Raw genomic sequence first — 24,858 nt, 5'->3', positions numbered from 1 at the left:
AAAAACAAGTTTTGCACCTGTTCTGAAGGCAGAAACATTTGTGGTTATCCTATCGCCTCCAGAAAACTATACATTGTCTTATACCATGCAAAAGGAGAGCTATGTTCCTCCCTCTATTAAGCTAGACTTAGCAGTTTCATCCTTCCTGTGGCATGTAACTTTCGAGGGAAGTTGTGGTTAGTGAACAGAAGGCACTCCGAGGAAGCCTACTTTAAATATAGAGCTGCTGAAAACTGATTATTCTCAACTTACTAGCCTAAAAAGAAGCCAGATAGTGTTTTATCACTGCTACTGATATTAAGGGGTTAAGGACCTAATGAAACCTTAATATCACAACCCCAAAGCATGGAAAGTTACAGCAATTCTGTGTAGAAGTAACAGATCATTGTTGCCAGTTGGACAGGAAGAGATGAAGCTCCCCTGCCAGCCGCATGTGTGAGGCATTTTTGACAGAAAGGGACTACTGAAGACTCCTGACAAGTTATCAGACTATAAAGACAACTCTGGGACAATTCTTGTATTTCTTTGGTATTTTAAAAAATAAATACAGTGTATTCATAATGCCAGCTGATCAAAACAGCCCAGACACCCATCAGAACCTTACTCCTTCATTCACTTAGATGGGGGCAAACCAACAATTTTAAATGTGCCAGGGTAGCCACTAGGATAATCAAATAATTTGAAATTACTGATATAATAGATTACATTGTATTAATTTCATTAAATGAAGAATCTTTTCACTTGAACTCCTTTTAAGCTACAAGCTAGAGCAGAAGCTCTAAAACTAACATACTCGGATACCACCACTGGCAACAGAACTAGTGACTACAAACACCAGACGATTGCAAAATGAGCAGCACACAACCTGGGTACAGTCAGGCCATCTCTGCCCCTCCTTGCCTTTCTCTTGCACCATTTCCAGGTAGCACCCACATCCATGCCCTCGGCCATACCCGGGAGTACAGGGAAGTCACCCACAGTTAGGCAAATGCACAGAGGCCGAGCGCATGGCTGAGAGCAACCAGCTGAGGACCACTGCAGACAGAAAATCTAGGGTCAGGAAATGCCTCCTCAGGTCTGAACTGGTTACTGCCTCCATAAAAGGTCTGCTTACATTTCCTCCACCGCATGTGGAAGCTGAACTTGGAAAAATTAATTTCTCTGGCTATCTGCCTTCCTAATAGCGTGGTTGCCTGTGCCTGGAGGCGCTCACTGTACAGCTCAACATCTCTATTCAAGCAGACAAGTGCCACTGCTATCATAATCCCTTTGCAGTGCTTCTTGTGCTGCAGCTCGCAAATTCCTACTGAAATTAAGTGATTAATGATCAGATTTGTAATTTTAAAATGTCCATTAAAAGATTTTTAGAACAGAGATCACTAAAGAGTGAGTACGTAACTCTTTTAACATATTTTAACTACAAATTTAAATTACTGGTTAATTTACATCCTCTGTCAAAATAGCTACAATTAGGAAGGCATAAAGATGGAGATTGAATTCTGAAATTCTCAGAAATCTGATTATAATGCTCTTTCACAATGTGCCACTTTCTAGTCCCAAACAAAAACAGGAAACAAGTTTGCCTCACTGGCCACAGACCCACTAACAGAAAAAGTTTTTGCTACTCTCTTTTTGAAGCGTTATTCAACTGTGTTGGCATCCCAAAATATGGTCTAAGCAAATAAGAACCATGATTTACATTCCATCTCATCTGATGATATAACACAACTGCTCACAGCAGGACTCTTCCATACACAGGACAATGACAGCAATGGTCACATGGGAGGGGACGTACCCCCAAGACAAACCAAGAATTGCAGAGCACCTCAGAACTATAAAGGAAATTTTACATTAGTTCAGTGACCTTTGCTTAGAACAGCAATACTTCTTCGGTCCATAAAAAATCAGCAGCACTTTGAACCACAATGTTTGCAATTGCAGAAGTAACTTCATCACTGATGATTTACCCAGTGTAGCAGCCAGGGGTGGATGATTATTCTGTGAAGAATTAGTGACCCATATAAGCATGAGTTGAGGCACAGACCTCTGCATCATGGGAACTATGTGACCACTACTTAATCAAGGTGCACCTAATCAACAATATAATTAATCAATATATGCACAGTCAATACATAATTACCCAACACGTAGTCAATGCACACTTAAGTACATGTATATAATGTAATATTCATATGAATTATTATATGCAACTGCAGCTTCATTAATGAAATAAGAATAAAAGTATATGTTGCTCAAGGGGGTCTTAAAAGCTAAGTCCTGACTCCCAGCTGGATTCTGTCAGTGACTGATCAATCTGTACTGTGAGCAAGACCCTGCAGGAATACTAGTGATGTCAGAGCTAGTGAATCTCACCATGGATGGGATCTGTGCCACGTGCTGTCCCTGATCAGATGTCCAGCCAATCCTGTAACATCTTGGGGTTCCCAGCGTTGCAAGAGATGTAACATTTCATAACTTGCTATCGGCTGTTCTGGGCTATTAATGAACAGTTTTCTGCCTTTCAAGTGTTTGTGTCTTTCCCATTGGGATTCAGTTCTCTCCTTGTTGTAAAATACTGTTATTTTATATATCACTTTTCTAACTGCAAATACGAGTAGGATAAAGGGTGAGTCGAAATTCCTCCAAAAAGTATTGTTTCAAATTAAAAAGATCAAAGTGACTAAGTTACACTTAAGCAAATGAATTTTTATTATGAGCAGAATGAAAAAACTAATTATAAAGCTTTTTGGAGAATAAAAAAAGAATTAAAATGCAGACAAATTACTAGTCATGGAGAATCTAACAGTGAGCTATCCTAAAATCTGTGAGAGAGAATCAAGCAGTGCTCCGAGAAAAACTGTAATCAAGCAGTGGTAGTAAGAAAACAAGGAATTAAAATAAGAATTTGAAAAAAATCCCACCATTTAGGGTGTCTAGGATGGTAATAAACACACGAAAATGAAACAACCACTTAACACTACAGGAACTCAGAGAAAAAATGGCTAAAGTTTTTAGTAATTTCTGTGCTTCATACATAAAAGCTTAAATACTGGTGTCAAAAATCCCCAAAATATCTCAGAATCTAAATAAATTTGTGCTTTATTTGTTCAAAACAAACTGGTGAAACAAAAATATCCCTTAATTTGAAAACTTAGATTTTACTATTTGAGAACTCTTATCTGTGCTTCCCAAAAAACACTTGCTGGTCTTGGTAACAACACCAAGCAAATGAAATACTGCAGGCAATGTCACATTTTGCTCTCTCCATTTAGTTTCAGTTTCAACTTTTTAATATTTTGTAACAGGCAAAGATTACCAACAAAGTGGTTAAAATTCTGTGCAAACTAATGTTTTCCACTCTTAATATCTACATCACTCATACAGAAACTGGTTGTATGGAAAAACTGTTTCTGACTAAAATTTTAAATTATTTGGGTTTTTTGAAGTATATTATTGCAAACAAAAATAATGTCTGCTTTTATCTTTTAAAGTTTTGTTGAAATATAAAAGATAGTAATCAATTTATCTTTCCTCTTTTTTCAATTTTATTTTTAAAAGTTCACAGTGTTGGTACATTGTGCAACTCTTGGTGGCATCACTTTACCCCTCTTGCCAACTCAACCCAAACTTCATTACTGTTTCTCTTTCCTCACATAAAACAAGAAAAATGGGAATTGTCTCATCACAGCATGTGAGACATAGCTATGTCTCATCATAGCATCTCTCATCCGCTACCCTGATTTTGAGAGACAAATACTAAATCACTCAGAGAGATGCAATGTCTCATAATAATATGCCTATTGTGGAGTTTCTTCATAACAGCTACTGCTTCTAATAGCCCTTATTTAAAATTATCCAGTGCAGAAATCCAATTACAGCTCATTTATCTTTAAAAAGGGTTAAGGCAGCTGGCATTATTTAGCCAAGTTGGCAGAGACACATGTAATGTTTACCTCCATAAGCTGCTTACAGAATACTGACTGCAGAGAATAATCCCGCTGCAGGGCAGAACAGTTTTCTCACCATAAATTAAAACACATTTCCAATTGGAATAATTACACTTAGTTCACAGATCTCAAACCGTGGTCGGTACTTTCCACTTCACAAAAGCAACTAAACCTAAGTGTGAAAGTGTTGACAGCTTGCAATTAACAAATGCCACTCGGTACTCTGAACTTGAAAGGTTGTCTCAGGAAAAGCCCTTTCAAAGATACCTGCCATCTTGCTTCCAGACACACTCTACCACTGGGAACACTTTGTGACTTTTTCTCAAATTACCTCCCACTACTTTCATCCTCTAAATACTGTTACCCAACATGTATGCCCACCTGAGAGGTGCAACAGCAGATAGACTTCACATCCTAACTGAAAAGCAGAGGTAAGTATCCTAATTATTGTGAAAATGGAGCACTGCCACATTTCAGGAACACCCTCAAAATCCTCAGCAAATCCTGACACCATTTAAGAAACACCCGATTATGCATTTGTTATTGCAGTCCGATATCTTGAATGGTACAACTTTGTACAGGGTACAGCTTTTGGCTTATAATGACTCGTCTTACAATTACTGAAAGGTCTTGGTGTGATACACTGTGGAGAACCCCAGTTCAGAGGTTATGGTCTTCTAAACCATGTGTCCCCCTCCTCTGACAGGGGTCACTGACTCTACAGCAACACATGCCTTAACCTCAGGTACCCGGAGCTGGGCTGAAGTAATCAGCTTCAAGTGAAACTTTTGCTGCAGAGCAACAGAAAGAGAATGTCTTGTTCTGCCTTCCAGCTACATGTTTCCATCACTTTTCTTGCTCTGGCACTGGTATTCATCCACCCAGAAGTGAGGAAATTTAGAAACTTAAACCAATGGGAAATGATTCCTGAAAAAAATATAATGTATACAATGTTTTATTTTTAAACATTATTTTAATCTCCTGATAGCCACTGCCTGTAAGAAGCCAGATGACTTGTGTTACAAATGGTAGATAGGAAGGAGGACAGGCTGGAGCCAAGAGCTTGCTCCGTAAGCAGCAGCCTATGCTTCAACCAGCTCAGCCTTGCTATAAAACTGCACCTTCAGCAGGTGAAACAAAGCCACATTGCTTGTCATGGTGCCTCCTGTGCAAGAGGAGGAGGAGAACAGAGGAGTGGAGAACACGGCTGGGAAGACATGTTTATGGTTCGAACTAGCACAGCTCCTTCCATCAGTTGAATGCAAGTCAGAGTTCTGCTCAGTCCAGAGTACAGGTGCCTCACGCTCTCTTACACTAATCAAGTGTCACTTTGCATTTGTTAGGAGTATTTTTTGTCTACAATTATTCTGTCTCTTCTGCCCCACATATTAAGATCTTCATATTTCCCTCAAGAGTTTAAATACATTAGGTCTCATCTTCTGATCCTGTCTCCTTTCTCTTTCACCTCTTTTCACAATCACTACTATATTAAGCAGAATTACTTTAATTGAATAACTGGTACACACATTTGACCACATTTTTGGGAGGGATGGGATAAATCATTCAGAGTCTCGAAGTGCATAATGTAAGCACTGAAGAGCTTAAGAATACCAGTAAGGTGGATTCCTAACTGTCTGCTCCCATTGTTGGTTGAACACAGTGTGGAAGGAGCGAAACACACCGTTTTCCATTTGCTCATCTCACACTTCCAACACAAAGAAGGGGTTCAGAAGTAGATGTGAAAATGGAGATATGCATATGGATAACACATCTCAACCTCCATTCATGGGCAAGAAGTCCTTCTTTTCCTTTGTATGAATATTTGCAAGAACATTCACTGGGATTATTGCAAACACTTCCCTCTCTCAACCACAGACCAAAAAAAGCTACTTGAAGAAGGAACGTAGTGCTCAGGGTAAGAGAGATTGGACTGCAAAACAGCTACTGTTTCAGGCCTGTAGCCAAAGCACAACTTTCATTAAGGTGTAAATACACCTCCAATTTTTATTTCTGGAGTGGAAACATTTGCTAACAATTCCACTGTGGGGTCCGTGCCTGGTGTTTACCTCTGGCTTCCTTGCCATCTCACAGTCTGCTGTTCACTACGACAGTCTGTGCAGAGACGGTTATTGCCCTGAAGAAGCCAGAAACATTCCTGAACGACCTTTATAAATATATTTTAAAAAGTGTTTGACATCCAGGAGGCACAGAAATGCCCCAGCTTTAGAAATAGAAGGGTTTAGATGAAACACCACCAGATGAACTCTGAGGAGAATCTTAAAAACAAAAGAGGAAAAGCACAGGATGTTCTACTGCTTCAGCCACACAGGCTTCAATCATCTTTCATGCTTGTGGCAGAGCACAGAGCTACCAAAACACTATCTTCATCAAAAGGTGAAAAGAGCTGGTGACCACAGGCTTGAAGAGGTGTAGTGTGAGGAAAGACTGCAACAAATGAACATCTCATTATGGAAAAGGATCATTGAGCAAAGGCAAAACAAACAAACAAAACTACCTCTCATTAAGCCCTTGCTAAAACTCATGGTGACAAGTGACAGAAAAACTCTCCACAGAAAAGCACAGAGATACAGAGATTACTATTGAGCGCCCCTTTATGAAACTGATTTTATCTTCCTAAGTGTACAAGGCACACAAGTAAAAACATAAGAAACCTGAACAAAAGGTTTAAAACTGAGAAAGGTATTTTGTCTCATACCATAGAGAAAATCAGCTTGTTTAAGAACTGCAAGAGATTATTACGTGCTTCTTGTTGACTGACTGTTTCCAGCTGGGGTTTAGTGGATGTGCTTTTCCAAGTCCAAAAGCTATTCCCAGACCAGAAAGGAATTCCAAAAAGCAAAAAAGCAGATGTGGGTTGACTGCCTTGTTAGCTGAGACAGTCCTGAACAAAAGCTGCCTCTCAAATGGAATGCTGTCATCACAACTAACTCATCTACATCCTGACCAATCTCTCCGTATTGTCAGAAAACTGGAAAAGGTGTCCTTATGTCTGACTGGCTCCAGAACAGAGGAAAACATTTTTAAAAATAGCTCTGAGAAACCATCTCAGAGTTCCTGCTCGCAACACACCCAACTTAAGCACTCAAAATACATAAAGTACATTCCACCAAATGATTGACATCCCTAACCAAAGCAAGTGTGTCACCCTTCACATCTGTGTAATACACCACAGTACTGTCAGCTTTGAGTAAGCTGAACCTTGATGGACAAAAGGACGACCACCTCGTCTGAAGCTGCTGCATATCTGATACACTCACTCAAACTATGCCTATGTGCAAGGCGAGCAGTGGGCAAAGCATCATGTATGGACATGCTTCCAAGGGGCTCACTGAAGTCCAGAGGGACATGGGGATATACATCCCAGTCTGAGTAAAGCCTGGACAGGTATAGCCTGGAAGAAATGTTTCCGTGAGGGACAGCTGAGCCTTTTACAAACTTTATGAATCTAAAGAGAACTCTCTAGCAGTTCTTAAAGATCTTGGCGCTTACTCTGGTCAGCTGCCATTTGTGAGGCACTCTACTGAATCAAGAAGAGTGGGCAACTTCATTTAAGATAAGCACTTACTTCAATAGGCCTTTCAGACACATATAACCTCAAAAGTGGACCTTTATACTGGGAGTGGTCCAGCTTGCAATGGAGACTGGCTTTTAACTGTATCTAATACATTTTCATTCTACAGACTTCTGGCCTTAGAGAAAAAACATTTCATAAGTAATGATCCAAGGCCCTGGCATGTCACAGACCTGAATTCAAAAGAGTTACTATTTCATCAATTTGCTTTTCAACATGATTAGTTTCATAGCCATTCTTACTTCATCTGAGAAATACTTTCAAAGCATGCAGGTCCTACTTGAACTTATGGCTCCAATGACTTTACCTCTTTCCTGTTTCTGGAGTAAAGGAAGTGGAGAGAGGCACACAGGGTAGCATCAGCCTCCCAGAATCATTTGCATGAACAAGTCTGACTACATGACAACTGCCTGTGGTGGGGAAGGAGAGGTGGGCAACACAGATGAATGAGAACTTTAGCCTTTCCTACCAGCTTCTGACATGTGATCCTCCACCAAGCTATGAGTTTCCACATTTCAGCACATAAACCCTGCTTCTATCCACCCTCCTGATCATACATGTGGTCCACATCACCCAATCCATAACTAAGCAACCCAAGAGCACACCTTGTGTGACAGGCTGAAGAGGGTCTTCACTCCCTGCTGCCCGCTGATATAAGCACTAAATGATCTTAACAGTATCTGTATTTAGTGTAATGCTTGGGCAGAGCAGAGCCAGAGGATGGCAATTAATGTTGACCTATGTGGCAAAGCATGTAAGCTATTTTGCCTCGTTTATCATGATCTAAGTTGGAGCTAACAACCAGAATGTGACTCATGTATCCGCTATTCAAGATTTTGAGTGCGATGCTGTAGAACAGTTGAGTAACTGGCTGCTCCTTAGTGCTCTTCTACAGTAAATATTATTAGCAAATATTGTATTATTTCTTGTCTGAGTCATTTTTAAACTACTTTTGAATTCTTGGTAAAAAAAGTTAAATCTCTTCTAACTTACAATATTATGTTGCTGAGAACACAGCTGCGCTGGCCAGGGCACGTCTCCAGGATGAAGGACCACCGCCTCCCTAAGATCTTGCTTTATGGTGAACTTGCCACCGGCTGCCGCAAGAGAGAAGCCCCAAAGAAAAGATACAAGGACTCCCTGAAACAACATCTCAGCCTTGGCCATATTGATCTTCATCACTGGTCTACTCTGGCATCCAATCGGGAGGCCTGGAGACACACTATCTATAACGCTGCTGCTTCCTTTGAGAACGCACGCAGGATCACTCTCGAGGAGAAAAGACAATGCAGAAAGAACCGTGTCTTGCAGAATATACCACCTAAGGAGTCTTTCTGCTGTGCCTTTTGCAATTGAACATGTCTATCTTGTATTGGTCTTATTAGCCACCAGCGTGCTTGTAACAAATGTGGATAGAGCCCTTCCCAAACCTTCGTTCGTGAAGCCTAGCCATGATGATGACAATATTATAATGAATATATGGTAAGAGANTGGTGAACTTGCCACCGGCTGCCGCAAGAGAGGAGCCCCAAAGAAAAGATACAAGGACTCCCTGAAACAACATCTCAGCCTTGGCCATACTGATCTTCATCACTGGTCTACTCTGGCCTCCAATCGGGAGGTCTGGAGACACGCCATCTATAACGCTGCTGCTTCCTTTGAGAACGCCCGCAGGATCACTCTTGAGGAGAAAAGACAATGCAGAAAGAATCGTGCCTTGCAGAATATACCACCTAAGGAGTCTTTCTGCTGTGCCTTTTGCAATTGAACATGTCTATCTCATATTGGCCTTATTAGCCACCAGCGCGCTTGTAACAAATGTGGATAGAGCCCTTCCCAAACCTTCGTTCGTGAAGCCTAGCCATGATGATGACAATATTATAATGAATATATGGTAAGAGACATCATAACATCTTCAAAGGCTAAAGATTAATAAAGAGAGGTTTTAATATTCATCTTATTCATACAGTTTGGCTTACTTCACAATGCTTTAAAATTAAAATGCTTCCCACAATTTTAGTTATTTTTGGTCAAGACACCATTCACACCTCCTTTTGACTCATGGCTGTAGCTCAACTTTTCCAATGAGTAAGTATTCTAAGGCCCAAATTGCTGGCAGGAAATTGTTTAGCTTGTTCATGATAAAACAGAAAGAAAATAGAAAAGCTGTAGTAGAGAAGTGATTTCTTTGCAAAAAAATACTTCCCCATTAAGACCATCAAATAACTCTTTACACAGCTACAGACCAAGGTATCCGAAGCAAAATGATGACTAAACAAAAGGAGAGCATTCAGTAAGCACAAAATAAAAGCAAAGAGGAAATTTTAAAAGATCTTCTTATTTATACAGAAAGTCTTAAAGTCATTTAACTCCTAAAAAGAGAGATTCCAATTTCTTACTTCTTTAGTGAAGCAACTGTGTTAGATTTTTTACTAATGTATGCAGTCTTCTGTCTCCTTTGTTTTTTAAAGTCTCAGTCATACAACTGTGCCTCCTCAGAAAACCACTGAACTTACTAAATCAGCTTCTGTCCATTACTTTGGTAAATCAAGAAGGGTTTCTTTGAAGCATCAGTCACAGTGAGACCTCTTTTGTGAAGTTACTTCATTACTCTCCTCCTCTGTCCTGAAAAAGCAATCATACATTCTGCATTTTGCAAAATTATGTGACAGGCACAGTATCTCATACTATTAACATCTCCAACTGCTATGAAGAATTATTCATTCATTTTCCTTCCTTCTTCCTCCACCACAATCCAATAACTAGCTGCCCTACAAATATGGGGAGAGGGAAGAGATACATAGAACATCATTGGAATGGAAGCAGTTCGTTCTGTGATGGAGAAGGATATTTTATCCCTTATATATCCCTTATGTGAAAGGATATCAGATCCTTAAAACAAAAATGTTGTAGCAATCTATGCTTGTAGCAGTACAGATAGGAGACTACTGATGTTTCTAGGATGCAATGACTCTTTTAAGCTTGTTTTCCTTCAGATCAAGTAACAGGGGGCACTGCAGTAAGTCAATTTGCAAACAATAGCTGAAATTACCATTTGTACAGAATTGTTTGGCACAGACATCTACAATTAGATGCAGGATTTCCTTTTAAATTCCAAAGGGACTTCCACATCCCTGTCTTTCTTTACTACAGTTGAACATGAGGAACAAACAAGGTGTTCCTAACTCCGGAAAGAGGAAGAGAAGAGGGCGAAAAAAACACAAGCTGCCAGTAAAGACAGAAAGAAAATTTGATCATGCCCACGTGGACTGAAAATAACCTTCAAGAGTCAACTATTAAGCTAAAAAGGAGGTCTCTATTTCCACACAGGAAAGAAGGCATTGTTTATTCTTATGAAATAATTTAATCATAAAACTTTTAGAACACTCCTTCTGAAAAATGAAATGCTGTGCAAAAAGATTTGTTGCCATTGCACCTTATTTTGATAAAGACAGACAAATAAAACAACAAAATCAGGACATGGGTGGCTTAAAAAACACAGGATTGCTTAATTTTTAAGATTACCTTTTATCCTTGTGCTATATAATAAAGCCAAAAGAATGGTAAATGTTTTCTCCAGTCCTTGTCCTTTCCCCACTAGGTGACTTCTCATTCTTCATTTTTTCAGGGTAAATTCACACTATACACAGTAAGGAAGCCTTTGCTTACAACTCATACTCAGAACTGTATCTTACTGTTCAAATAGAAATGCAACAGGCAGATCCCTATGAAATGTAACTATTTGAGTAACAACAGAATTTGCAGTTCTATGACTACAAAAACAACCACAGCTTCCATGCCATGCAGTACCTCCCTTCCATGGGGGAGACAAAGTGGTTTTCATTCTTTATAATCAATTTTCGTGAAAACCTGGCTAAGTAGTGCAGGTGTATAAAGGAAGGAACCCATTATATCTGTTTTCTGCTGTTGGAAAGATCTGTTGCTATGCTAGCTAAAATCCATAGATGGCAGCATTGATCCAGTAATTAATCCTCACCACTGCAAGAGTCAAAACACATTTCACAAAACTTGTTTCTCATTGGAGGCTAAGCCCCATTTTCCAGTGTCAAAGACCTTAGCACCAGGCAGTATAAGCACTGGGCCAGGAACTGTCTGTCTGGCAGTGAAGAGAAGCCAGATCCAGAATCACTACTAATAGATACTAGACCAATTGCTCACCCAATAACTGTGACAGTTTAGGCCCCATAATCTTGGAAATAAATTATATCATCTAGACAGTAATGAGCACTGTGAGCCACAGGCTGCTGGTATAGTTCTTATGGTTATGCCCACATGTTGCCAATTTTGAAAGAAAAAAGAATACAGAGATGTCCAGTATCCTGCCACCTTTACTGCCCTTTCTGCCCCTATTGTACCTTGTTCAAAACAAGCCTTGCATTCCCTCTCATTTCTGCTGTTTGGGTTAGTGTTATGAATTTGATGGCCCAGATCATCACACAGCACAGGCAGGGCTCAGCTACAAGCAAATGAAGGCAATGTCCCAGATGTTCTAGGCCAAAAATAAAAATTCATTGACAGGCAGTATGATTTGGAGGCAAAGGATGAAAGCGGCAGAGAATATGGGATACACAAGTCCCACTTCAGTTCCCTGATCCATCCTATCTTAAAGCCATCTTTACCAACACAATGTCTACATAAAGAAAACTGCTTAAATTATTGAACTTCAAACCTATGCCTTGACTTACTCGCTTGGCTTCCTGTCATGATAAAGCTCAGGATTTTCAGCTCCTTCCAAGTGCATGTGTATCATATATATATATATACATATATATATATAATTCTTGCAGTTGAACAGTTGGTTGGAAAATACAGAGTCCTCTGACTGGACTCAGTTTAGTACCTGAAAAGACAGTGATTTCTCTGAAACCACTCGCTTGCAGCCAGCTCTGCTGTCCACCTCAGCCAGCTCACAGCACCAGCTGGCCTTGTCCCGTTGTTCCAGTGCACTGAGCATACTCACACTCAGCTTCTCTTTCATTTTCTGCCACGGACAGTGCTGAGCCTGTACACCAAGCAGCCCAATCCAGCAGAGATCCTAACTAACCAGCTTCACTGCTACATGGCAGGAATTGAGCTGCTTTGTCCCAGTCTGGATTATGCCAGTCCCTTTACCATCTTGAATGCTCCCTCTCATGTCGGCTCAACTGCACCACAGCACATTAGGCTTCAGAACCCCAACACATGCTGCTTGTTAATCTGTGCCAGAGACAGGTGGCCCAGGCAGAACAACATTAGAAGACTCTCACTTCAGCAAAGCAAGCCACCTGCCAGGGCTGGGCACCATGCACAGGAATGCAACACACAGCAAGGCACCCTTGAATTTAAAGAACAGCACTTACTCTAATTTAAATACTTGCACAACTCACTCTCACTTCAGGTACTTTTGATTAAACACTTCACTGGTATGCTAAAACCTATGTAGCAATTTTTCATTGTTTCATTTCTGATTAGGTATACTCGGGCTAGTAACTGAGAAAACTTGTCCAAACTCCTGAACTCTGCAGGAGTCAAAACAACTTTCCCTACTTCAGTAAAGGAATCTGAGCATATGCAAATAAAGACATTTATCTTGAAACAATAACTTTATTCCTGGGAGGCATATCAAGTTTTAGAACAATACTCCTATGCACCTGAGACTTTTAAGAAGCAGCTTAATAGTAAAAACATCACATACCACACACTTAGTTAAAAAAGAGTATTGAAAAAGCTCTCCTACACACTTCCAAACCGGAACAACTAACTCATTGCATAGTTCCTGACAATGCACATTTTAAAAAAAAGAAAAAAGTTGAGTATTCAGGCAGGTTTTAAAAATCTACGAAATATTTGTCATGAGAAATCTGCACTTTTTGAATGAAAAAAAAAAATCTGCTTCCCAATGCAACAGAACCCAGGTGGAAAGTAGAACACAGACTCAACAGTTTAAGAAATATGCCAAAGGCAATGTGGGTTCATCAGCAAGCATGGAGCTGTGTTGGTATTTGTCATGAGCTAGTATTAGACTACAGACATTCTGGGATTGATGCTGTGTAATGAACCACTGTCTCTAGTCCACTACTCCACCGTCAGACATCTTAGAGATGCAACTTTCATTTTAATTAATTTTTTGAGTATTGCTTCTTTCAAATGCTGACATTGATGGACAGATGAAAAACAGGCCAGATGCACTGTATATTTTTAGGGTATTTAGTGACACAGTGTGTGTCCCAGCTGTACAAGAGAAGGAGGGAGGGAAAAAAACCCCAGACCAACCCAGGAGAAACATGGAATGTCAACTTCATCATTGTTTTTTTTAAAAGGAAAAAAAACAGGAGCTCCTTCCTCAAACCATACCAAATGCTAGCAAAACAGAGAAGGGAAAGCAAAATGTGACAGTAAATAGGACATGTCAGGTACAGCTAAGTAGGCCGCAGTTCTCTTAAGCTGCTCCATTTCCCATTCCTTCAGCTCTGCTGCAGATAGCATTTATACTCACTCGCAGGTTGAGGAGTGGGAGAGGAGGGACAGCTATGCCATGACGCAGCCTCTGAGTAACGTGCACGTGGCAAGACTGCAAACAACTGCGGCAAGTTTATGCATTCAGTGCCATGACAACTTTTAAAGGGTAGTTTATTCTTAAACCTTCATTATGGTACAACACAATATGGGAATAAAAAATGAAGCAATTTTCATCAAGGTTGAGAACAGTAACCCAAAACTGCATGTGAACTCACCCACAACAGCAAGCTGCTAAGTTAACAAACCGACATGGGAGAGTTGCTTTCCTCCACCACTGGTGCACTGGACCGTGTACAAGCTTCAGTTCTTTCTTTTCAATAGATTCAAAAGGTGGAAAGTTTGAAAGGAGGATATGTCCTCAAGCCTTCTCCTTACCAAACTGAAGCAGAGGGCGATCCTTCTGTCGCTCTGCATGTAGAACTTCTCTGTATCAGCAGGACAAAGCTTACAGTACACGGTAAGTGAACAGGCAAAACATACTTTTCTGTACCATGATTAAACCACCAAAGACCCAGCAGCACATTAATTCTGCAAAAGCAACAGTATGAAGACGATCCCTTCAGTGCTGAACTTTTGCAAGTAATCAAGCTCATTTCTTCTAAGGCTTACTGCCAGTTAGTGAAGGCACTGTAACAGACCACATGTGCACTCTGCCTTATCCGCAGACATGAAGTATATTGGCTTAGCTTTTAACTACTTAAAATCGGATTTAACACAACATAATGCAACTAAAATTACCTTGTTTACTCCCCGAACTTCAGAACAGCAAAAAAGACCCTGGAGGGAACTAAGCATTTACTTTAGTAAAAGCTGGAGCAGAGGAAGTACTTGCCCATTTGAGGGAAACCAATGCAAGGCACTCCTTTCTAGCTGATAAAACAGCACAGAAGAAAACAAAAATAGAGCCAGGTGCTTCCTACAACAGAAACCAAAGCGACAGGGGAATGCAGCACAGCAGAGCAGCCCACTGCCTCGCGCAAACCACAGGATGACTTGGGTGTTCACCTCCAAATGCTTCTCACCCTGCAGCTGCAGCCAGCCTGAGCCCCTAGACAAGGAAAAGCAGACACTTGCTGGTAGTGCAAACACCTCTTTTCAGCAGACTGCAGCCAGACAAAGCTGCCCCTCCATGCTCGGGGGGAAGGCCTGTCAGCATACCAGCAGCAGAGCGGTTTGGCTGCCTCCTTTCCACAAGGAAAGTTGTGGAAAGCCTGAATGAAAGCAGAACACAGATTGACATGTCCATGCTGTGACAAACCAGATGGATGGCTAACCTCCACCAACTCAGCTGGGCTGCTGTTGCCCACCTGTGTAAACTGTGGGACTTGATTCCAGCTGCCCTCACAAGGCATGACCTCCCCTGCAGGGTCAAGATATCAGCCTCCCTTGAGAGACACAGCTATAAAAGGTCACACTTCCAACCTGCCCCCAAGAAGACAGCAAGCCAAGAGGCAGTTCACAGCATACAGCTTTTCTGATCCCAGCCTCAACATCTGCCTGGTTTCCATTCAAACCCAGAATCACTTTTGTAATCCCTATTTAGCTAACGGGGGCACTGGCTGTCCACTTGCTTGTTTTGGTACATTCACTGTGCAGTTCAGGCTGGAAGGAACCTCCAGACTCCTGTATTTTTCCCAAAATAAAGTGTTCTTTCCTAGGAGAGTTCAAAAGTCCAGTTATTCTCTTCCAGAAGCCACACATGCTTTTGTTTAAACCTTTTAAAAATACATATGGCACAGAATTTCACTGAGCTTTCACTGAACAGTTGAAAACAGTGTTTCATCCTGCTGAAGCATGCTCTGGAGTTGTTTTGCTAATGATAAAGCCACTGAGGAGTTTTAAACTCTGGTTAGTCCTTTTAACATACTCCTTAATCCTAAAATATTAAGCACTTTTAAATAGATTTATTTTTCTATAGGATGGTCTCAGTAGGATTTGCAGCTCATTGCATTTAAGAGGCCTTTGGAACAATCACAAAAAATTAGGTTTGGAAGGACGACAAAAAAATTAAGTTTGGTATTAGTTCACCTAAACTGGAAAAAACAAATATTTAAAGGTTTTTAATATTTAATTTAACATTAGATTAGATTAATTTAATTATTAGATTAATTTAAATATTAATCTACACACTGAAAATTATCCAGGTCCCTCCCTGTGATTATCTTAACCATCACACTGACCTATGCAAATACCTACACACTACCACAAACCCATTCAACTGAGACAAATTATACATCTCCAGCAAAGGGGATTTTTCACAGAAGTTATCTTTAGCACTAAGTGAGGATCACCTACCTACATTACTTTTACAGTAAGTGGAGAAAGACATTCCCAAAAACAAGCCTGATTCTGGCTACATCTGAACTGCAGGACTTTGCTGCTTCTGGCACCAAGGGCACATCTTGGCAAATTCTTGATGGTATGTCAGGTGAAGACTGAAACATTGCTGTTCCCTTCCTCCCTTTGCTACACTGGGGTGAGGGGGAAACGACAGGGCATGTGCATGCACAAGAGGTACCAAACTCCCTGTATTGTGCTTCTGCATCCCAAAACACTGCTGGCAGAACCCTGAGGCTAGCAAGCACTCTACAGAGAGTTCAGAATGATCTCCTTCTCTGAGCAGCTCTTTCAAAGGCTGGATCATTTTTCAAGCTGACGAAGAAAAGATGTAAGAAATTAGTCTTTACCTATTAGCTTTTCTGAACACTCCCACCCCACCAAGGATGTCTGTTACAGTGAAACAGATGAGAGATTTTAATCCATTTTAATACAGGCTTAAACCTCTCTTCATACAGCAATTTCCTGCAAAGCTCTTGAATAGGCATGTTACTATTTTAGACAGCAAATAAAATATAGAAACATTGCTGTTATATAAGTAAAATATTCTAAGTATTGGCATAAACAAAGTTGTGTTTTCAAATGAATCAAACTTCTCATTTCAAATTGAGTTTCTGTTACCTTCAGATTGACTACTATCCAATGCAGTATAAATAATATGGGGATTTCCACAAAAAAACCCAAACAACTGTGCTCTACCGAAAATACATTTACATTGTGCTTATTAGAAACTTCTGCATAATCAAGACGTGTATTCTTGCAGAGACTTTTTCAGAGAAATCTTTACCTAAAACATGTTTTCATTATTCCACAAACATTTAGAAGTGTGTTTGGAAAAAAATACGCAGTACAACAGCCCAGTTTGACCACACTGGAAATATGACAAAAGTTCAACTGCTGAAAGGGACTAGAAATATCAGCTCACATACACCACACTTATGTGAAATAGTAACTTTTAAGTATGACCAATACGAGAGCTCAGAACTAGCGAGATTACGTCATCGTTTCCTGCCTATGAAGATGAGCTATTTTAGCTAAGTGAAGCTGAGCAAAGAAGAGGAAGTTTAAACCTTCTACAGATTTGGGGCCATGAGAGGAGCATCTCTGAAGAAACTTTGTAGTGCACAAAGGGTGAGTAACAATACCATACTCTATGGTAACAAAGTAACTTGGATGTTTATGCATGTTGCTAAGAACATTTGTTCAGAAGCTGAACGTGGGCATTAATTCTAGAACTACTGAAGATATATTTAATTCTTTAAAGCACTTTCAAAATATCAGTAGCATTCTATAAATAACATTTAAAGCAAAATGACTGCATTTGTAAAAGCACAGTACCATAAATACTGTTGTTTAGGATTTTAACAAAAAACTTCAAAATATGCACTACATAAAAGCATTGGTAAGTACACTTATCACTAAAGGAAAAATGTTTGTTTTCACTAAACTAAAACCAGGAGAAGATCTTGGTCTCTCTGTGCTTCACTGAAAGCCATGTCCTCCTCAGGGAAATGTGAGCATATACAAGGGACAGACAGAGAAAAAAAGGGGGATTGGAAAGAGATACATGCACTGTTACCTAACTTGTAGTAAGAATCCGGAGGAAAAGATTTAGTTCTGGTTTTGTTCTGAAAGTCTTTATTTTTGTACACAGCATGGCCTTCACAATTCACATCAGACATTCAAAAAATCAACTATCATTAAAAAAATAAGATGGATACAGAGAAACATTAGAGTAATCATTCACAATTAACACACATGGACTTCCAGAAACCAGTGACGCCAGGGGCTCTTCAGTAAGCACTTTAATCAATACCCATAAGTGTTCCCATTATGAAAAATGACAACTAAGGCAAAGCCATCCACTCATAGGCACCCAAAGATCTACTTGGGCTGACTCAGGAGATATCAATCTGAACTCTGTGCAGACAAACACTGATGACAAAGCAGAATATCTCTGTTCATGTATAAATGCAGATGAGTAACTACATACTTTTAAAAAATCTCAGTATTTCTTACCTACATAAATGTTTTTTACAGTGTTAAAAATTAGGTTTAGGAGAAATGCCTAACTCTAACACTGACATGCATCTAAACGCACAAAGTTTGAAAACAGTGTCTTCAACAACTAAACAAAAGCAAACCCCATTTGTTACAGTAGATCATTCTTTGATATATCTCAAAACTGTCACAAACTTGAAATAACCAGCAAAAAAACCATGGAACCCCTGGTTTTCCTGATAAAAACTCACACCAGGTTCAGCTTCCTCTCTTCCCATCAACATCAGCCTGCTGGTTATTTCAGAAACACGACCTGACCAGAAACAATTACAATCACTGCAAGTCCAAATGAGAGAAGAGTAAAACCAAAGCCAAAATCCATTCTATTTATTAATAGCCGAGTGAATTCTTCTATCTATCCTATACATCACTGCTCAATTCACCTGCTAAATCAGTCAGGATCTTTAGCTAAGTAGCCATGCACTATGTCATACACAATCACTAGCAAGACAAAAAAACCAGAACAAAAGAGAAAAAAGCAAACCACTTGCAATACTCAGGGGTGGGAGGGAGGTGTGTGTTAAGCAACATTTGGACAATTTTATGCAACAGTAATGAAAGCAGGACAGTGTGGCAGATAATATTTCAACTGTGCTACAAAATTTTTCTTTCAAGCATATCCCATCTAACTTTTAATAATGTCTGCTATCATTCTTTAATTCTTTTATTTTTCTTATTTTTTGAGTTCTTCACACAATGAGGAATTTTAGAGGCATTCATATAGATGCCCTCCAAACCTCTTTTTTTGTACTACATGCACAGCTTTTCCCATAAAAAATATAAATTCTGTTATATGTTCTAGTGACCTCATCGAACAGAAAACACACCTTTTTTGCTTTGTACAGCTAAAAAAAAACCTTTGAAGTTTAGGGTTAGATATTTGTACACATAATTATTTTATTTATCTGTAAACTGGAGAATTGTAAGAAAATCAGAAGCCCAAACTTCATATTTCAAGGCAGAAACTAACCTAAATAAGGTTTTAATAGATCATATTTAAGTTAGTTACTGCATGGATACTCTTCTCAAAAGCAGTTGACATTTGCCAGTGTCAAACCAGGATGCTAGATTAATAAACACTGGTTCAATCCCCTACGCATTTCTGTAACACTAAAAAAGTATTTGGTAACATCACAGAGAAAGCATAAACCAGATGAGCAGCAACAATAAAGCTTTTTTTAATGCATTCTTCACTTTTGGAGATAAAACACACAGGAACTATGCACTGTTCTGCTACAGAAAACAGTCTTGGTTTCTAGCCAATACTGTAGAACTTCCTTGACTGTCACAAGTAGGAAGATCAGACAAACAACTAACTCTTTCCTCCTCCTCCTCTTCACAAAGCTGCCATAGGGCTGCTTTAAAGGCCAAGAAAGACGAACCCTTCAACACAAAGTCATGAAACTGTGACCACAGCAAGAGCCAGGAAAGTGCAGGGGGTGCAGGTTAATCAAAGAACCCATGCAAACTCCGGGTAAGGTCTGCCATCCTCAAGTGGCTCCAGAGCAAACCAGGGGATAAACTCCTTCAGCTCTCATCACCAGAGCCCGCACAATGACATTTCAGATGTCCAACTCCTATGACCCAACAAGCTGAGAGAAGCAACACAACTGTGATCTGGGGCACCTGGCTATCAACCAGCAACTTCTGCCCCCAACACATACTGCTCATATATGGCCTAGTTCGAGACTGCAGTCTGCTTCCCATCATTTTACTTTTTCAGATGGGAAGTCTACTAATCTATTCATCTTATCCACATGTTAGGTGGGTGGTTCTGATGCCCTGTGATTAAATACTGTATTAGAAGCTATGTAGCTACTAAGACAGCTTTTTAGTGTCTTTTCTGAAAAACAGCAAGCACCTGTTCTTTTGGGAGCTAAGTAGTCCCTTACACAGATAAACAGCAAAGTCGATACTTCATTTTGCATATCCAAATGTCACTTCATGCCATGATCACTTATTTCTTTTCATAACTAGTTTTAGTCAAAAATGTTTCAACAGGGACAACTTCAAGAAATATTTGCTTTAGAAAACAACTGCTTCAATCTGATTATCAGCTACTGAAGCACACTCGAAGTGTCCATCTTGACTTTTTGATTCCTTAAGTAATAAATCCCTTTAATAATTAAAACATTTGATTAAAACGTGCTTATAAATATTATTTCACACAAGTCTGACAGTACATGTATTCCCCTCAAAGCACAATAATGTATTTGCAGTCAGAAAAAGCAACAAAGGTAACATGTTTTCACAGCTAGAAAATACAGTCTCATCACTAACCACAATTCTAAAACAACCTTCCTATTTGTTTTTAAAGATAGATTTTATTTGACTGAGAATAACTTCCCACATTTTATCTACTTTTAGGATATTTATGGAGTGCAACAACTATTCCTAAGTTTAATTAAACTATGATGCCTGAAAATCACCACCCTGAAGAATATAGGATTGCATCACTGGTCTTCTACAGTTTTGTATTCACAGTGGGATTGTTGGTGAATGCCACTGCACTATGGGTTTTCAGCTGCACTACCAAGAAGAGAACAACTATAACTGTATACATGATGAATGTGGCATTACTTGACATACTTTTCATATTTTCCTTGCCTTTTCGGATAATCTACCATGGGAAAGAAACGTGGCCTTTTGGAGATACATTCTGTCGGATTATTGGTGCTTTCACTGTATTTTATCCAGCCATTGCTCTGTGGTTGCTCACTTTTATAAGCGTAGACAGATTTATGGCTATTGTCCAGCCCAAACATGTCAAAGAACTAAAAAACACAAAAAAAGCTGTGCTGGCTTGCATTGGAATCTGGGTAATGACCCTCGCAACAACGTCCCCATTGCTGTTTTTGCGATCTGATCCAGACAAAGCCTCGAATTTCACCACCTGCATGAAAATGCTTGATATCATCCACTTAAAGGAAGTAAATACATTGAACTTTTCTCGCTTGATTTTTTTCTTTTTGATCCCCTTGTTTATCATGATGGGGTGTTACCTAATCATTATTTACAATTTTATCCATGGCAAGACTTCTAAACTGAAGCCTAAGGCCAAGGAGAGATCCATAAGAATTATAGTTACTCTGATTGCTCAGGTACTCATCTGTTTTGTGCCCTTCCACATTTGCTTCACCTTCCTGATGTTGCAAGATGAAAATACAACTTACAATCCTTGGGCAGCCTTTACTACCTTTCTCATGAATCTCAGTACATGCTTGGATGTTATCCTGTACTATATTGTTTCTAAACAATTCCAGGCAAGAGTCATCAGCGTAATCCTTTATCGCAATTACCTTCGAAGCGTGCGCAGGAAAAGTTTGCGAACTGGAAGTGTAAGATCACTCAGTAATATGAACAGTGAAATGATATAAAAAGAGAAAAAACGTCAGGGGACTTTTACAATGTAAACAAGCGATTCTTTTTCTGAATTCTTGCATTTTGACTACACATAAGAATGTTCTAGGCCAGAAGTAACAGATATATTTGTTGCACTGTAAAAATAAGAGCGGCAGAATAATAATTGCACCTCTCTGTATTTGCTCAATATCTTTTGTTTCATCTGAAATGAACTAAAACCTAGTCAGTGTTAAAACTTTCCAATGCTTTTGTCATCTCAAAAGGTTGTGAACATTGTCAGACATGAAGAAGTGACAATTAGTATAATAAAGTAGACAACACTGAAGAATTATGATGCAACGTATATATTAATTTTTGTTTGCTAAATTAAATGCTCCTGAAACTACTGTATATCTCACACTCCTAAAATTAACTTTATTCTCTCAAGATCAATATCACCATTAAAGAGAAGGCATATTCATTTAATTAAAAACTTTTTTGATGCAGATTTCCTTGTAACTGACTACATTCTACAATCATAGAAATACCACCAAAGGGTATAATAATTAAATTGTTCATTACCTCCTTATGCACATTTCATGTGCACATTTATTACACCCTACTTTTGCACAAAGTATGTTTTTACACATATGAACACAGGAATTTGTCCAGCCACACTAGCAGTCTATGTCCTAGCAACAAACTCAAGGTAACAAACACGATGAGTAACTGCAATAACTACTCAAGCTTTCAACTCCTTTAGACTACTCACACACTACAAAAAGTGTATCTGTAAATTGTCAAACACATGCTTTTTCTTCCTCATCAAATCAGTCTTTAGCTACTTTCAACAGACACTCTGGAAAAGTAGAAATAAAAAAAAGTCTAATGTGGTGTTTAATATTAAAAATCTCACTCCAAGAGTTTTTATTATTACCTCAGAATGTAAAACATATGGAAACTCAAGTCTGTGTGAGGCTGATCTCACTTGCCAGAAACTTAACCACAAAGCATTGCAAGCTCTGTGGTTCTACTGTAACATGCACATCTTTTATTAAGTGCAGAAATCTCAAATATAGGTTACAAGAAACTGAACCACTAAACACCTTAAAGCTGTAAGAACTTCAGCTGCAAGCACTAAATACAGTAACATGTTCTAGCACTCAATTTTTTTAACACATACAAAATACCAGTATGAAATGTATATGCATTTAAAAGTGAACATAGAAGACATGACTTACAGTTCTGTTGCCTTTCTGATTTAAGAAAAAAATCAGCACCAACCCAATTTCAGTTTTCAGATTTACGAATTGAAATAAACCAAACAATTCAGACTGAACAAATACAGCAACAATCTGTACACTGCAAGCTGTGTTTCAATCATGCTGCCTGGGGAAATGGGACTAACAAAATGGAAACTAATCATTATATGGATAAATTATAAATTAACTGCAGATCATAACTAAGAAATAAATGTTTGAAATTATAACAGTTGTGCCAAGAACCTTTACACTTCAGTTCAAAAGAAGATTAAATTTGATTTGAAGTGTTACATGAAGAAAGTTTTTTTAATTAAAATCATCAGAAAACAATCCCTTGAAAATATATCTAAAATAAACAATCCATTAGAAGCTACTTACAAACCAGAAGGCAAGCTGTTGATGGTGATGCCAAATATATACTGAGCGATTTCTACAAGGAGAAGATCAAATAAAGCTGAGAGCATCCAAGTACCCAGCAAAAAAGACTGGAAAGAAAAAGGTTAATTTGAATCAATTCAACAGATTAAAAATAAGGTTTTAATGTGTCTCTAAATAAAAGTAAAAATAAGAAAATCATTATATCAGTTCAACTAAGACAAATACAATCTTTAACACAACGTAATTCCAAATACACTTGTGTAGACATTGAACAATGAAGAGTTAGATTTGTTTCCAAAATTAAATTCTATGGGTTTGGTAACTTTCAACTCATAAACCTGCAAACAGTAACTAGAATAATCCACTGACTGCAAGATATTATCAATATAAATTTAAATTTATAAAAACCAAATAATTCTTAAAACCCTTTAACATATATTTCTATACAAAATGTTAGTAATAAAGCTGCAGTATTCATACAAGACTACAAGATTCTAAACAGCGTAGAAAACAGTTTCTGTCAAAAAAAAAAAAAGAAATTCAAAACTGGAACTTACTGAAAATTTTCTGCTGCCATATCTTCTTTCAAATATTCTAAAGTTGTAAATGAGCAGACTGCTACAGAACGTGTCTTTCAAATCAAGACATACTGTTCTTCCACATACAAGTCTCCAAATCTGGAAGATTAATGATCATAATTTTAAGCCTCTCTTCCTTCAAGGAAATTCTTCACAAAATTTGTGCTCTTAGTGAATGCAATACTGGAGTCAGGTAACAGAAATGTACATTTAAGAAGGGAAACAGAGAGCGCAGAATGTTCTGGAAGAGTTCAAGAAGTCTCTTCAAAAATAAAATATTTTCAAGGCAGATGTCTACCTGTTACAACAAATCTACAATTAACCCAAATTAACCCAAAGACACTTTTATGTCCCTAGTTTACATTTACAAATAAAAATGGAAATCACAACCTTAGTGAATTTAGAATTACAAAAAAATTATCTTTGAAACAACCTCCAGATACAAACTAGTCCAACTGTAACTGTTCTAAGAAGTTCTAATCAGATCAGCTTCCTCTAGACCATGTCCGGTTGAGTCTTGAACACCTCCAAGGATGCAGTTTCTAGAACCTCTCTGAAACCTGTGCCAGTTTTCGGCCACCCTCACGGTTTAAAAAACTAAATCAAATCCTTACAATCTAGGCAGAATTTCCCATGTTCTATCTTGTGTCAACTACCTCTTGCACTTTGCAGACAAGCAGAGCCTGGCTCCAGCTTCTCTATAGCTCCTGATCAGCTACTTGTAGATAGCAATAAAGTGTCTCCTCTCTGTCTTCTCTTCTTGAGGCTGGGCAGACCCAGTTCTCGCAGCCTTTCCTTCTATGTCAAACACTCCACCTCCTCTGACTGCCTTGGTGGATCCA

At 38.9% G+C, this 24,858-nt stretch overlaps 2 protein-coding genes across 2 annotated transcripts in view; one reads left to right on the top strand and one right to left on the bottom strand.

Annotated features, from left to right (window-relative positions):
- UBAC2 (UBA domain containing 2) overlaps positions 1-24,858 on the bottom strand; it is a 98,938-nt gene that overhangs the window by 56,683 nt on the left and 17,397 nt on the right. The window contains exons 3-4 of the mRNA XM_017821100.1: positions 23,996-24,115; positions 23,439-23,545 (exon numbers count right to left, since the gene is read on the bottom strand). Of these exons, the coding sequence (XP_017676589.1) occupies positions 23,439-23,545; positions 23,996-24,115 (227 nt within the window). The remainder of the gene's footprint in view (positions 1-23,438; positions 23,546-23,995; positions 24,116-24,858) is intronic.
- Positions 17,454-22,131, top strand: GPR18 (G protein-coupled receptor 18). The gene is made up of 2 exons (XM_017821101.1): positions 17,454-17,526; positions 20,824-22,131. The coding sequence occupies exon 2, from the start codon at positions 20,868-20,870 to the stop codon at positions 21,831-21,833; it is 966 nt and encodes a 321-aa protein (XP_017676590.1). The 5' UTR covers positions 17,454-17,526; positions 20,824-20,867; the 3' UTR covers positions 21,834-22,131.

Source organism: Lepidothrix coronata, unplaced genomic scaffold (genome assembly GCF_001604755.1).
Source record: "Lepidothrix coronata isolate B3197 unplaced genomic scaffold, Lepidothrix_coronata-1.0 Scaffold88, whole genome shotgun sequence".
Classification (NCBI taxonomy): Eukaryota; Metazoa; Chordata; class Aves; order Passeriformes; family Pipridae; genus Lepidothrix; species Lepidothrix coronata.
Note: the sequence above shows the minus strand (reverse complement) of the source record. Positions and strands in the feature narration are given on the sequence as shown.

What these genes read in the sequence shown, in the direction of transcription:
- GPR18 (XM_017821101.1), top strand. Translation starts at nt 20,868, where the DNA reads ATGATGCCTGAAAATCACCACCCTGAAGAATATAGGATTGCATCACTG.